We start from the raw sequence: 16,104 nt of genomic DNA on the forward strand, positions 1-16,104 counted from the left end.
ATGGGATTTAATGTCCCTTCCCACCCAAACCATTCCAGACTGTATGATAATTTCTCCTGTAATTTGCCCAGTTTTCTGAATAATTCTGAAGTTCACAGGGCCAGAAGTCCTGACAGAAACTGCTCCTTGCCCAGTTGGGATGTTCCTTCCTTCTCTCCTGTGCTGCTCCAGGGCCGCTGTGCTGGCTGCAGGCAGCAGCAATTGGACTCCTGAAGTGCTCTTTTGTCTGCTCAGAGGAGTGAATTGGCAGCAGCACAAAGATCTAAGGAAAATAACTCGCATTAAGCCAGGGGCACCCTGCCTGAGTGCCTGCCTCCAGCACCAGAGCCGTTCCTCCCACTGCCCCCTGCTCGGGATTTGTGATTGTTCGTGCCCATGGCAAGGACTGCCCTGGCCTGCCGTGCACACCGTGCTCCCATCCCACACTCTTTTCTCAGTTGTGCAAGCCTGGGGTTCAGCTTTCTTTGGTCTCCCTCTCAGCCTTGAAAAATATCCTAATTTCAGAGAGCTCTCAGCTCTATTCAAAGGACTTTTGGATCCTCCCATTTCCCAGTCACTCACCTGGCCCATGAATGACTGGGAAGAACTGACTCGTCCCTGGGGATTTTAGGAAAGGTATAAAATTCACCTGTAAAGAGAAGCAGAGGGACTCAGGGAGCCTGGGAGTGGATGCGTCACTCTCTCTGAAATCCCTGTCATGCCTGAGGAACTCATTTGCTTTCTGGACAAATCTGACTGCCTGGCACGGGTGCTGAGGGAGGGGCTGGCACCAGGCAGGAGCTCTCCTGGAAAACTCCTGCGTCTTTATCAGACCATGGCGTGAGCTCTGCACTTGGAATCCAGGAATCTCCTGAATTGGGAGGAACCCAACAGGATCGTGAGTCCAACCCCTGTCCCTGCACAGACACCCCAAAATCCCACCCTGGGCATCCCTGGCAGCACTGTCCAAACGCTCCTGGAGCTCTGGCAGCCTCGGGGCCGGGACCATTCCCTGGGGAGCCTGGGCAGTGCCCAGCACCCTCTGGAGGAAGAACCTTCTCCTGAAATCCATCCCAAAACTCCCCTGGCCCAGCTCCAGCTGTTCCTTGGCTCCTGTCCCTGTCCCAGGGAGGAACTGCCCCTAGGGAACACCAGGCTGTGGTGGCATCAGTGTCCCTTAGGCTGCTCTGCCAGAAGTGAGGGACAGACCTGGATGGGCTGTGAGGAGATGAAATCTGAGATCGCACATCTTCCAAGCTCTGGTAGGCTGCAAATGCACTCCTGTGCTGCCTTGAGTGCCTGGTTTCTACTGCTAAATTAATACACCCAGATGAAAGAGTCAGAGCCAATGGATGAGATGTTCGGAGGAAAAGAAAACGACTGTTCACCTCACCTCAAGGCTGGCTGTGCCTGAGCTGTCTGGTCACCTGGCTGAGGTGGGATGGACACAGGGATGGTTGGGCTGCAGAGCCTGGGAGCTCTCTGAGCGTTGCATTGCTGGGCTTGGAGGCAGCATCAAATCAGGCTAATTGCTCTCATCTCTCTGGTGTTATCACCTGCATCCAGCTCTGGCTGGGTAATGACCGTGCAAGGTGTGGATGTTCAACCTGGCTCCTTCCATCTGGCTGGGATAGCTCCTCCTGCCTCAGGCTGGCTGCTGCTGAGTGCCTGGAGATGTAGGGCAATCTGGATGGAAGAGTCACTGCTGGGTGTGCCAGATCTCAGGAAAAAACAGATCTGTGGCACACTGATGGAGCTGGAAGAGAAACCTGCCCTTGTGGCAGTGACAGGCTGTGCCATGCTGCTGATGGAAGTGACAACAGGGACTGTAATGACACGGAAAAGAAAAGCTCACACTGCTCTCCCTTCTGTGCACTTGCTGCAGGATAAAGGAAATTAATCCCTGACAGGCAGTGTGGGCAGGGCTGTGCACAGCCAGGTGTCACCCTCAGGTGTGTGAGGCCCCCAATGGGCTGAGGAACCCTAGAGAAGCCCCAGACTTGCAGTGACAAAGGTAGGAAGCCAAAGCAGAGCAAATAATCTTTCCCAGACTGGCAGGCCTGGAGGAACCATCACACAGGAGAAAGCAGTGAAAGAGAAACCCACACTGAGGTCTCTGCATTCCCTTCTGCCTGGATCCCCAAGGGATGTCACAGTTTGCACAAAATACTTGGAGCGTTTCCCTTGTGCTGGATTTTCTGTTAATATCAGGAAGAAGCCTTCAAGAGAAATGGAGAGAGATGATTTATAATGATGGAGTGACAGGACAAGGAGGAATGGCTCCAAACCAAAAAAGGGAAAATTTAGGTTGGATATTAGGAAAAATTAGGGTTTTGCAGAATTGCAGTGGTAAAAGCACTTTCTAAAGACTTCTCCGTGAGCAGAGCTGGATAAATACTGAGGAATTTCTCATTTGCTGTAGAAATTTCTTTGTCTTCCAGTTGCAGATGGCCCCATTTGAAGGGAGTGCATGGCTGATGGCTTGGCCAATGCTGGGGACACCTCAGTGAAGTCCCTGCACCTCTCCCAGGAGTGCCGGTAGCACCTTTTCTGCACAGGTGGGCACCTTGTCTGCAAAGCTCACATCTGCTCCTGTGAGGCCTGGCAACCTCCTGACCCAGAACAGGAGACAGGGACACATCAGTGCTGCAGGACAGAGCTGTGACAGTCACTGCCACCGGGCTGTGAATGGGGATGGGAGCAGGGGGAAAGGAATAAGAGGTTCCTATGGGGAAGAGAATCCCAGCTCCTCAAATTGTACGAATCCATACAAACCACAGAATCCTCTCAGGCAGCAGAGAACAAGCTAGCTGTGAAAAGCTGGTGAAATATCCCTCTTTTACTTTGGTTTCTGTTCCTGTCCTTTGAGGCAGCTGCTCAGAAGCTTCAGGAGAAGCTGAGCACATCTGGCCCTGCCTGTGTGAGGCCCTGCCACCCCTGTGCCTGCTTGTTCCCCTCATATTTCCCTGCTTTCCATTCAGCCTGTTCTTGTACCTGGAACAAGCAGCCTCCTGCCTGGAACAAACCCGGGATCCACCCATTACTAATCATGCAAGAAGGAATCCAGCTCCACAGAAATAGTCCCCCAAACTCCTATTAGGACCTTTTTGTAGCTACATTAATTTTAGAAGAAAAATTAGGTCCAGAGTGCTGTGCTCATTTTAATGAAGATTCACGGTCACAACTGAATCCCCTGACGAGGAGGAATCAGCTTTTGAGCACATCAGACTCATTAGAAACTCCTCACAAAGTCATCGGAGGCCGATGAGGGGTGGCAGGAAAAGGGGCTGAGGGGGAGCGATGCTGGGGAGAAATTGGATTTCTGAAGTTTCTGAACCTGCACTTCCCTTCCCTGCCTGCAGCCGCGGCAGCTCCAGCACGGAGATGAAAGCACCCGGCAAAGAAGATAAACAAGAAAACAGCTCTGGAACAGTCACGCTGCCAAAAACAACCTGGGGAGGATGGGACGGGAGATAAAAGAGAAAGTGCTGGAGGTTTTGGAGTGACTTCCAGGTGGGGATGGAGCTGAGGAGCAGAGCTGTCAGAGTCACTGTCACAGAGTCACTGTCACAGAGTCACTGTCACACAGCTCTGTGGGCATGGGGGGAGTGCAGCACAGGCATTTTCTCCCACAAGCATCTCGGCTTCTGTCCATCCCTTCCACAGCCACCAACGCAGCTCCAAATCCCAGGAAAACCCCAGAAATCCAATCTTGCTCCTTAGGGACTCTTTCCTTCTCACATTTGCTCCATCTTTTTCTCTCCCATATTTTGGCTCCAGGCAAAGCAATGGGATTATGCTGGGGGTCCAGGGAAGCTCTGTCCTGATAAATTGAGCAGGAGGAGGCAGAGCACCTGGGTGGGGTTTCATCATCACCTTGGTGTGATAAAGCTGTGGTGGCATCAGAGGAGTATGTGGAGTCCAAGGCTCAACCAGTCTGGAGGCTGGGCAGAAAGGAGGAAAAGCCAATCTCAGCCCCCAAATATCCTGTGGGACAGAAAATGCGGCATTCAGTGTTTCACCAGGCATTCTCTGTGTCCCTGTAATGTTTGGTGTAAGGACAGAGGTCTGCCAATTGCTTCTGTCTCAAAAACCTTGGACGTTGGTTTTTTTTGAGTGGCAGTTCCTCTCCCCTGAGCAGAGGCACTGCAGAGACCTCAGCTCCTGTGTAGGTGTGCAGGGATCAGCCAGGTGAGGGAAGGACGTGCCTTGTTCCATCTGGGTGCCTCCCACACCTTGCAAAGCCTTGGAGAAGCAGGGACAGAGCTCCAAGGCAGCACAGGGCTGAAGATGCTTTCTGTGGTGAATTTGATGAGGACACGTGGAAGACCCCCAGTGTTTGGAGATGGCCTCCCTACATCAGTCAAATCTGCTTTACAACCTCTGGTGTCAGGGTTTGGCGGTCACTCATAGCAGGACAATTATCCCCAAGAAGGGGCCAGAGGAGCTGGGCTCACGGTACTTGGGTTCAGAGGAGTGTGTGCATGAAACCAGCTCAGACTTCCTCTGGGTGGCCACGCTGGCTTTAGGCTGCCTCCTCCTGCCTCAGGTTTGAGCCTGGGGTCAGGCACTGCTGAGGCCTGGGGACCCCATGGTGTGGATTTACCTGGGCACCTCCCTTAACTCCAGAACTTGGTGGTCATGGAATGGCACCAGTTCTCCCTTCCATGAGGAATGAAGGGATTTTCAATTTCCCCAAGTGTTCTCCAGCACCAGAGCAGCTTTAGACAGAAGAGCTAAAGCTTTCTTTGCCAACCTCACAGTCTGTGGGCTGTCCTAAGGGAGTTATACAAAGAGCTGTGGGCACTCAGACCTTTCCTTGAGGAAATGATTCCCACAGGGTGCAAGACAAGGGATTTTTAGAGGCGATTCTCCCTTTCCATTGCTCTCTTCCTGCTATACCACATTCCCTGCTCTCCTGAAAACTGCCTGCCTGCAGCTGCAGGATCCCTTCAGTTCCCATCTCCCTGTGCTCCACCTTGCCGGGATTCCTTACTGTCCTGTGTGTCCTTACAGCTGGTAGCACCTTGGCCAGCTTCAGGAAATGTTTGTAGAGGCTTTAGTTGGGTTTGCAGTGGGATACGGGGGAAGCACCGGGACTTTGAGGAAATTCTGCCTCGGTGGCTGTGGCTCACAGCAGCAAAAGCTTCACTGCCTGAAGGGATCTTGCTCAGAACAAACCTGTGGTGGCTGTGCCCGGGCCACTGGGCAGCCCAGGGCAGTACCAGCCCATCCCTGCAGCATCCCAGAGCTCTCCTGGAGAGGGAACAGTTGGAAGAAATGGGGAGTGTGTCAGGCTGGGGTGGGGGTGCTTCTGTCTCTCCACCCCGAGCACATCAGGGAGCAGGAACCGGGACTCAGCCGGACCCGGTGCACCTTCCCAGGGAGGTGCCAACAGCCCCGGGCTGGAGCAGCAATCCCTGGGGAGCCTGGGAGGCTTGTCCCGGTGCAGAGCTGGCAGCGCAGGGTGGGCAGCACGGCCTGGGGGCAGCACGGCCGGACAGCCCCGGGGACAACGTGTGCCCAGCACCGGGCTGTGCTGCGGGCACTGTCCTGGGACAGGTACAGGGACCACATTCCTGCCGATCCCCGCAGGGACCGCACCCCAGGGCCGGGGCCACACCCCACGCACACCTTTAGGGACCACTTCCCCACCCATTCCTGCCAGGACCACCTCAGAGCAGCAGGGACAGGTAGAGTGGCCACCCACCACATCCCTGCCAGGACCACATCCCGGGGGACACGGGCAAGGTCCGCGCTCCACACGCACCTACACGTACCCCCCGCCCCGGGACCCTTCCCCGCGCCCCTCCGGAGCCCCCCCCCCCCCCGAGCTCCGGCGCTGCCTCGGCCGGGCGGTTCGGGCTGCGGGCGCGCCGCGGGTCGCGCTGCCCGGGCGGGCCGGCGGCGGTGCCGGGTGCCGGCGGAGCGGCGCGGCGCTGTCCCGGTGATGTCAGGAGCGGACCGGCAGCGGTGGGCGGTCCTTCCCCGGCTCCCGGCACGGCTCCGCGCCCGCCCCTGCTCCGCGCCCGGCTCGGCGGCGCTCCGCTCCGCCCCCGGCTCGGCGAGGAGCGCGGGCAGCCCCGCGGCCCCGCTGCAGTCCCGCTCCGGCATGGTAAGGCCGTGGGCATGGGGCGGGCGGGCGGGGGCGGGCCGGGCTGCCCGGGGCGCGGCGCGCTCTCACCCTCTCCCCGTCTCTCGCAGCCCCTCGCCGGAGCAGCGCCGGGACCCCGCCGCCTCCAGCCGCGCTCCGCCGGGCTCCGCCGCTCGCCGCGCGCCGGCATGAAGCGGGGCGGCCGCCGCTGAGGAGCCAGCTCGGCGGCAGCAGCGGGACACCCCGCCCGCACCCCCCGCCCCCCGCCCCGCTCCGCTCCATGGGGCAGCGCCGCGGCCGCTGAGCCCCCACCCCGCCCGCCGCGCCCCCCGCGCCGCGCCCCCCGCGCTGCGCCCCGCGCCTCGCCCCTCGCCATGGGGCCGCGGCACCTGCTGCTGCCGCTGCTCCTGCTCTCCCTGCAGCTCCTGGCCCTGCTGCTGCTGCCGCCGCCCGCACAGGCGGCCGGGCCCCCCCGCGCCAAGGGCAACCGGACCCAGGGGGCGGCGGCGGCGCGGCGGACCCCCAAGCCGGGCAAGGAGCTCTTGAACCAGACGCTGGCGGGCCCGGGGGCCGCCGCCCCCACGGCGCTGCCCGGGCGCGGCAAGGGCGCGGGGGGCGGCAAGGCAGCCCCCGGAGGCGGGGGCGGCGGCGGGGGCTCGGCCCCGGCGCACGAAACGTGCTGGGGGTACTACGACGTGAGCGGGCAGTGGGACAAGGAGTTCGAGTGCAACAACAGCCTCACGGGCTTCCGCTACTGCTGCGGCACCTGCTTCTACCGCTTCTGCTGCAACAAGCGCGCCGAGAAGCTCAACCAGAGCCTGTGCCGCAACTACAAGAGCCCCGAGTGGGCCCACCCCACCACGGCCAGCGGCGCCCTGCCCGCCGACGGCGGCGACGGCGGCGATGGGGACGCCAACAAGTACGACCCGGACAAGGACAGCACCAACGCCACCGTCTACATCTCGTGCGGGGCCATCGCCTTCGTGCTCATCGCCGGCGTCTTCGCCAAGGTGGCCTACGACAAGGCGCGGCGCCCGCCCCGGGAGATGAACATTCACAGGTGCGCTCCTTCCCCTGCTCCCGGTGCCCCTTGTCCCCGGGGACGGCCCCTCGCCCAGCGTTCCCCCTCGGCAAAGTCCGCTCGAGGGTTTTGCCACCGCACTGCCCAGCCAAGGGTCCTCCTTTCGAGCGCCCAGCCGAGGGTTTCCCAGACGTGCTACCTGTCCGAGAGTTTCCCGTTGCATGGCTCCTCCAAGGATCCCAACTTTGGGCTTGCTCTCCAAGGGCTCAGTTTTTACATCGCTGTCCGGGGGTTCTCCCGCCACACTGTGCCCGGGGAGTCTCCCTGTGAACCACCCACTCGAGTCTCTGTGCTTTGCTCTGGCTCACCATGAGTTTCCCCTGCTCCACCTTTCCAAGGGTTTCCCCAGTACCATGGCTCTCCCATGGCTCCCCTTCTGTGCCACCCGTCCAGACGATTTCCCATCGTGCTGCCTCTTGGAGGGGTCCCTCCTCGAGTCATTTATCCGAGAGTTCCCTCCTTTGAGAGGGCTGTCCAAGGGTTCCCTCTTTGCACCATCCACGAAAGGATTTTGCCTTTCCCTCCTCTGCCCAGGAGTTCCTCCTTCCCGCGGTCCGACCAGGGACACCCGCACCCCTCTGGCCATCCCACTGCCCACCTCGGGGCCTGTCCTGGTGCCCCGTGGCTCTTCTCCCGCGGCCACGTTTGTGGTCGCCTCCCCGTGCCTTCAGCACCGGCTCCGGGACAGCTCCCGGACAGCTCCGAGACAGCTCCGGGACAGCTCCCGTGTAATTCCCGCACTGTTCCCGGACAGCTCCGCGCTCCCCTCTCTGTCGAGAGTCCGTCCCGGAGCTCCACGCGTAGCCGCCCCAGGCACCCCGTCTGCAACCCGGCACTCTCCTCCTGTCCTTCGGCACTCCTTCCCTTCCCTCGGCACCCCCTCCTGCCCCTCGGCACCCCCTCCTGTCCCTCGGCACCCCCTCCTGTCCTTCGGCACCCCCTCCTGCCCCTCGGCACCCCCTCCTGTCCTTCGGCACCCCCTCCTGCCCCTCGGCACCCCCTCCTGCCCCTCGGCACCCCCTCCTGCCCCTCGGCACCCCCTCCTGTCCTTCGGCACCCCATCCTGTCCTTCGGCACCCCATCCTGTCCCTCGGCATCCTCCTCTACATCCCAGAACGTCGCCCTTGCCTCTCGGCATCCCGGCACCCCTCTCCTGCCCCCCTAAGCCTCCCTCTGCACCCGGCACCCCCTTTTAACCCTCGGAGCCCCCTCCTGTTCTCCGGCACCCCGACACCCTCCTCCTGTCTGCCGGAGTCTCCCCCAGCATCCCGGCTTGCTCCTCCCTGCACCTTGCACCCCTCCTCCTTTTCCCGGGATCCCGCCACATCCCTCCTGCCCCAGGCATGCCCCTCCTGCCCCTGGCACTCCCTCCCTGCACCCGGGATCCTCAGCAACCCCCAAACCCCTCCAAGCCGCCCCTTGCACCCCCACCGGGAACAGCAGAGCCGCTCGGACCCTGCGGGTCCTGTCCTGCCCGGGAGAAGTTTTGGAAGTGTGGAGGGGATGGATCGGAACCCCCTGGGTGGTGCCTTCACCGTGTGACCGCTGGGGCTGTGCGGGGAAGCGCTGGTGGCAGGCAGAGCTCTGCACATTCCCTTCTTTTATTCGGGTCCCTCTCCAAACCCCGAGCAGCCTGTCCTTGCCGGCCGGAGAGGCGGCTGGGTGTCCCCTCGGCAGCGGTGTCACACAGCGCTGTAATGACAGCGAACGCTCGGCGTGGCACAGAAAATCCTGCTTCAAAGCAAAAGCTCGGGAGTCCGTAGCAATCCTCCTTTTGGATAAATGCGTGTTCTCTCCCAGTTCATATTTATTTTATGATGAAAAAGTCCCTCCAAATGATGAGTGCTGCTTGCGTGCCATGAATCCGAGAGTTCCCTGTGTCTGAACATAAAAATTGGTGAGAGGCTTCTTTAGAAGAACAGTGGTGAGCATCAGGGGGAAAGATCTTAACTCTTGCAGAAAATGCCTCCTAAAAATTATTTTAACGAACGTTTTTTAATCAGAACTCTTGAAACCATTGACCATGTTTTTAAGGCTGAAATTCAGCTGCAGTCAACAGAGAGTGGGGGGAGAAATATTAGTTTTTTTCTGAGGGAAAAAGAGATGAGTGACGCAGTTTTTATTTATTTGGGAAGATGTGTTTTATTTAGACTCCTCCCTGCAGTGAGGACAAGCAGTGAGGCTGGTTTACATTTGCTGAGGGTCTGGCCCACTTATTCCAATCCAAATCCCACCTGCCCCTGGTCCCTGCAAGAATATAACTTCACAGTGTTAAAAACTACACACAGCTGTGCAGAGGCAAGGGTCCTGCGAGTGGCTTAGCCAGAAAATCGGCTCTTTTAAGTCTTTTGTTAACTAAGGGATGGTTCCCCAGCTGCCCAGCTCTTCTGGCTTCGAGGCAACTTTGCCTGGGCCTTATCTTCACACTAAATTTGGAAATCTGGGTTGGATGTCCATATGTTACTTCTGCTTCAGCTCCAGCCTGCTGCAGGGTTGGATCCTTCACCCTTGGAAATCAGAGCCAGTGTTGCCAGACTTGTCTGGATTCTTCCTGATGTTTTCATTTCTTTGATGCTTGCTTTGCTTTATTTAGATAAGTTCTGGTGAAATGATTCACCTGTGTGTAGAAGTATGAATGGCAGATTGAGTGCTCGGGAAGCTTGACTTCCAGAGCATTTTAAGGAGTTGATTGACTTCTATAATATGGTAGCTGGTAAAAGATTATACCTTTCAGAACTGTGTTACCTGAACTTGATCAACATCACACAAGGGTTTAAATACTGTGAAGTGCATCTCCTGCATTGGGCTGACTGCTTTCGGTGCTCTAAGCAGAATGTAAATACGAGGAGAGAATGGTTTGTCTTTGTCTCTGACAGCTGCTGGGGAGTAACAGGGAAGGAGAAAAACAGGATGGGCTCAGATATTTCTGTCTGTTTGAGGTCTTGTCAGCTGGAGTGAAGTGTAACATCCAGAATAATTCTCTGTAGTGATGGCGAGTGCATTAAACCTCAGTGTGCGTCCTCTGGGAGGAGGAGAGCATCAGCAGGACAGAACTTGTTACAGGGGGCTGGAAAAATCCTCTTGGGCTACTATCCCACAGGCAGGGAAGATCAATCAGAACTTCCCTGCACTTCACCACAGTCAGGATCACACTGTAAATTTTACTTCCTCGTAAATGCTCACCAAGCAGTGCCATGTGTGGATGTTATCCCTCTGCTCGTTTCTCATCTAGCTTTTACAGAAAATCCTTATGAACTCACTTAGAAATAACATTCTGAGGGAGGCAGGGCTCATACAATGTCTTTGGATGGAAGAAGGGTTTACAAATTCCTAGGAGAGCTGTCACTGTGCCCTGGAAGGAAGGGCAGGCTGTGCATGTGCAGCTCCGAGCTGGAATCAGCTCCTGTTTCCAGGCACTGCCACATCCCTTTAAAAGCACAGGCACTGCTGTGATTCTGGGCTCTGCAGTGGCACTCACTGAGACAGTTTCTAAAAGCAGTTAAATGGAAGTGCTTTGAAAACTGGGATCTGAAATATTCCTATTTTACAGAAACATTTGTAATGCTTTCAATGGAACTGGGTTTTTTTTTGCTTTTTTGTTTTTGGTTTTTTTTTTTTTTTTTTGTAATTATAGTATCTTTCAGCCTGGCCATACAGAGCTGCCTCTTGCTTTGGGGGTCACACAGCCAGAACTATTGCTGGGCTCCAGCTAGAAACTGGGGCTGGTTTCTGAGAATTACACCCAACAACGTTGTGTGTGCTGATGCTCTCTCATGCATTGGTGAGGATGGTTTGTTTTTGTCTCATTGCCAGGGTCGTTTGCTTTTCTCAAGCATTTCTTAGGTGCAATTTAAGAACTATTTGCTTTACTTTCAGTATGGGGATGAGTTAGGGAAGGTTTGAACAGGGAATATCAGCTTGTTCTTTCCAAAGCTGGGTGAGTTTTGCTTTAGCAAGAAGGGGTGACACAAAATGTTCTCATTTCATGGCCATGACCCTGCATCCCCACGCTACAGAACATAAATAATTCACAGATGTAGCACTGCTCCACGACCCCTGCTTAGCCTCAGCAGCAGCCACTGCACTCTCTGCTGAGCTGGGAATGCACAGATTGGAACCTGGATAGAGCTGGCAGCTCGGGATTGAAATATCCCAAGTGCATCCCACTGGTCAGCTGAAGCCAGAGGGATTCAGTGGCAGTACTGACCCTGGGGCACTGGTGGGAGCCCAGCTGCTCTCCTGGGAAGCAGCACAGGGATTTTTCCCAGCAAACCAGCTCTGTGTGCTGCTAAAAGACCTTATCTGGCCTCGCATGGAGCGTATCTGAGGGGTGGGAAAGGGAGAAGGGAAACAGGCTCTGTGCTGTGCTTCACTTCACCCTCCTCCCACAGCATCTGTGCTGCTGCAAAGAGGGAAGATATCTGTGGTCCTCTTCTCTTTGGCCTCTTTGCATCTCCTGCGCTGGGAGTGATAACTGACAGCTTTGATAAATGAACATCTTTTCCCCATGTAGAGACCACAGTTAAATTGATCCATTCCTGGTCGTTTCTGCTCCAGCAGGAACCAGAGGCAGTGGATCTGTTTGCCCCCAGATCCAAGGAGGCTGCTGGTCTGTGTGAGCCTAACTTGAAATACAGCAGGGTTTGTGTTCCTGCAGGCTGCATTTCCCTGCAGCTCCAGGGCCCTGTGCTTGCTGAGGGGTTGCTGGAGGGAGCTGCTTTCAGGTGTGAAGGTTATGAGGAGTGCTTTGCTCCAGCACTGGTGTTTGAGACAGGGATCACAGGCAGCTCCTTCAGCTCTGCTCTCTCTGCCGAGGGCTGCTGGAGCCAAACAATCAAACTCCATCCATCCCCAGGGCAGAGAGGGAGTGCTGTGAACACACCTGGCCACAGGGACTCTACAGAGGCTTTTCTTTCTTGAATGCTGTTTCTGCTTTCAGTCTCTTTCCACTGATGTGTTTTTATCTCTGCCTTTTTTCACTCCACTCGGACTCACTCAGGTGCCTTTCAGCTGCTCTTTGCCCTGCTTTGAGTTGTTTAATCCTGATGGTTTCTGAGTCTCTCCTCTGAAGTGCCCTGTCCCTCTCACAGGCACAGAATTCAGGGCCAGAAGCACAGGTCAGACTGAACTAAGGAAAAACAAAAAAGGTGCAGCCATAAAATCACAGAATCACAGAAACCACAGAAATCACAGAATAGATGGGGTTGGAAGGAACCTTAGAGTTCATCTCATTCCACCCCCTGCCATGGGCAGGGACACCTTGCACTTGTGACCTCAGAGAAGTTACTCAGAAGGAGTTCTGTTTCAAACCAGCCCTGCACCTGGCTGCACTGGGGTAACTCCTAAGCAGGGAGCACACCTGGATCTTGTCCTGTTTGCAGGGTGAATTTGTGGATGCAGACCCAAATCCAGGCCAGGTGTGTATCTGTGCATGTCCCCCTACAAAACGTTTTTTCTTTTGTTTCACTTCCATGTGCTGGGAAAGCTCCAGTCTGGAGCTCTGGTCGTGGTTTGCAGTTTGATAATTGGGGGTTTTTGATGTGTTTTCCTCTCTGAGTTTATTTTGAGATTGACTCTGTGGGAGCGCAGAGGCTGCCTGGCCACTGACTTCCTCTGGATGCTTCTGGGCTTCTCTTTTCCCTTTGAACTTCTCCCGTTACGAGAGGCCAGGCTCAGAAACCACGCTGCCTCCACCAAATCATCTCAGTGTCTCTAACTCACATTTATTTGATATTCTCCTGCTTGCTAATTAACTTTTTCTATTAGTTCAACTCCATCATAAGGTGTCAAGGGAATCCAGTGTAGCTCTGAACTTCTGTTTCTTCTAGTTTTGTAATCTCTTATATCCTTAAGTAGTAGCAGTTGATCTCTGTGCTTTGGAGATCAGATGCCTTTTAAAATTTGTGTTTCACGTAAGATCTGAACCTTCTCGGGAAGATGAGATCAGGGCATTTGTTGCTTTGCCATTGCCCTCACTCACATGGGCTGGCTGGGTTTCCTTAGATCTGTGTGCACTGCATTGCTTGGAGGGCTCTGATATCTCCTTCCCCAGGTGGATAAACATGGAATTCTTCCACAATAAATGCTGTGCTGTGCTCCAGCTCTCACCACAAACTCCTTTGTTGCAAGGGCTCTTCAGAGAGAGTGCAGCTTTCTTCAGTGAGTTCAAAGCCCCTTAACTGTGCTCACAGCAGAGGATTTGGTGTAAAACCAGAGCCCTTGTGCTTGAACCTTCCCCACGTGCTGCCATGGGCTCCCAAAGCCATGTGAGCTCTGGGTTCTGTCACTGGGTTCTGTGTGTGTGCCTGAGGATGCACAGCACAAACGGGAGCAGGATAAGGAGCTGTGCTGGCACATCATCCTTCCCACAGCCTTTCACACCCAGCAAGACCTGCTGGTTTTATTTCCTCTCCTTTCCATGATCAGGGCCATGATCTCTGTTCCTGTCCTGCGCCGCTTCCCAGCATCCCTGAAGTGCATCTCTTTTCCAGGGAGCCTCCCAGTTGTACTGGGAAGAGCAGGAGCTGGAGCTGGGTGGGAGAAGGTGGGAGCTGGGGCAGGGGGGTCACAGGGGCTGCTCCCTCCTGCAGCCAGCCCGAGCCTTGGTGGCACCTGGGGGTACCAATCTTCTGCCACTCACTGTCCCCAGCAGGCTGACCACGGCTCAGGTGAAGGTCCTGTCCTTGCTGAGGACACTTTGTGCTCAGGGTGACATCCCTCTGTAGAGAAACATCCCTTGGAAAGGTTAGTTTTAAGCTTTTAATTACCAAATTTTTACGTAACTGTTTTGTTCTCTTTGGGCCTGCCCTGTTCAGAGGAACAGGCGTCGCCCATTTTGAGCTCAGTCACTGCCAGAAATTCCTTGAATGCCTTGCCCACATCACAGAGATTATTCAGTTTGGGCACTGGTGTGAGATGTGTGAAGTGGTTGTCTTTAGAGCTGGATTAAATTCCAGGAGCTTCCCAAATTGTATTTGGCTGTATGGTTTCTCAGGAGACGTCTGATTTTTCCTTACAATGTGTAATTTTAAGAATGAATATTAACTTAAACAGGGTGTAAATGCTTCACTCCTGGAAAAGTATCCCAATGTTTAGTATTATTTAGTATATTTAGTATTACTAAACATCCCAATATTTAGTATTTTCCCTTCTTAACTCCATGGGTGAATTTACCTGTCCTTGGATACACACACACACACAGACACACAGAGGCATAGAATCACAGAATCGTGGAATGGAGTGAAGGGACCTACATGGATCATGCAGTCCATCCTCTGGCCCTGCACAGACACCCCAACAATCCCACCTTGAGCATCCCTGAGAGCTCTTTGAGCTCTGCCAGGCACGCACCACACTCCTATTCAGGTATGTGAAAAAACATTCCTGGTGTTCCTCGCCAGAATTCCTGCTCTGAGGGATGGGCTGCTGCTGGTCCTGGTAATGCAGAGCCCAAATTTCTCTTCTGCTGACCTGGGACGGGTGCAGCTGTGGCTCTGCTGAGCCCCTGCACTTCCACAAACAAAGCTCTGCTTCAGCACAGCCTCCTGAGGGGAGCAACAGCAATTCCCTGATGGATCAGTTTGCAGTGCATCCCTGTGATCAATTAACGTGGAGATAAAACCTGGGCACGTTCAGGGTGATGCCCAGCAGGCAGCAGGGGAGGATTGCTGATGCCACCTCTGCCCTGCTAACTGCTGTGTGACACAGCCCGGGGGATGCCACAGGCTGGAATGTGGGACCCTCCCAGGACTGGCCAGCTCTGGGCACACAGGACCTGCTGGCAGCACCTGGAATGTGGGACATTCCCAGGACTGGCCAGCTCTGGGCACACAGGACCTGCTGGCAGCACCTGGAATGTGGGACATTCCCAGGACTGGCCAGCTCTGGGCACACAGGACCTGCTGGCAGCACCTGGAATGTGGGACCCTCCCAGGACTGGCCAGCCCTGGGCACACAGGACCTGCTGGCAGCACCTGGAATGTGGGACATTCCCAGGACTGGCCAGCCCTGGGCACACAGGACCTGCTGGCAGCACCTGGAATGTGGGACCCTCCCAGGACTGGCCAGCCCTGGGCACACAGGACCTGCTGGCAGCACCTGGAATGTGGGACCCTCCCAGGACTGGCCAGCCCCAGGAGTGGTCAGCATTTGGAGCTTCCCGAGGCTCACAGCAGGTGTGGGGCCAGGAGCCAAGCCATGAATAATTCATGCTGTCCTTTTTTAGAGAGTGGTGGTGACTGAAATGCTGTCCCTCGGAGAGAGCTGTCCCTTCCAGGTGAGCTGGCTCCAGGCTGGATAAATCCATTTCCCGGAATAACTGCCTCTTTCTTCCCGAGTTAGTAACAGAGCATAGGGGAGTCTTTAACCTGGCTTTTTTTTTTAAGAATTTATAGTGAAATCCTGGCTGTGCTGAAGTGATTGGAGTTCTGCCACCAACTCCATCCCCGCTCTGCTTTTAGCAGCTCCATCTCAGCCAGGCACTGCTTTTTTCACTGTGCTCTGCCAGACCCATTTGGTCATTGTCCTTCCATTCTTCCCCAAATTCATAGGGATTTGGAATGGGAAATTCAGTTTTCCAGCACCCATTTTTAAGGTCTGCACGAGAGAGGATTTTCAGACAGCAAATCAGTGAAGTTTTGAGAGTGTAGCCCCTGAACTGCTGAAAATAGGCAGCTCTTCCCAGTGCCTTTCTCACCCAACATCCGCAGACCCCTCTCTCCAATCTCATTTCCCTCAGGCCACATCCCAGCCTGGTGGAGCTGTCCTCAAAGATCTCCTTGTCTTCAGCAGAAGCGACACCTATGTGCGTACCCAGACCATTAATTAGTGTTGGGAATTTGTGGGTATGGGGAAGATGGGACAATACTTTCCCCAAAAGGCTGTGGGGAGGACAGCAATGCTCCAGGTGCTGTTCCCTCGTGGGAAATTCAGGGAGTAGATTCAGGTTTTG

At 55.4% G+C, this 16,104-nt stretch overlaps 1 protein-coding gene across 1 annotated transcript in view; it reads left to right on the forward strand.

The window, feature by feature from the left end:
* Positions 1-6,447: 6,447 nt before the first annotated feature.
* The window catches only part of SHISA6 (shisa family member 6), a 187,264-nt gene continuing 177,607 nt past the window's right edge, over positions 6,448-16,104 (forward strand). Inside the window, exon 1 of the mRNA XM_062506327.1 lies at positions 6,448-7,133. Within this exon, the coding sequence (XP_062362311.1) occupies positions 6,448-7,133 (686 nt within the window). The remainder of the gene's footprint in view (positions 7,134-16,104) is intronic.

Source organism: Cinclus cinclus, chromosome 20 (genome assembly GCF_963662255.1).
Source record: "Cinclus cinclus chromosome 20, bCinCin1.1, whole genome shotgun sequence".
NCBI classification, from domain to species: domain Eukaryota; kingdom Metazoa; phylum Chordata; class Aves; order Passeriformes; family Cinclidae; genus Cinclus; species Cinclus cinclus.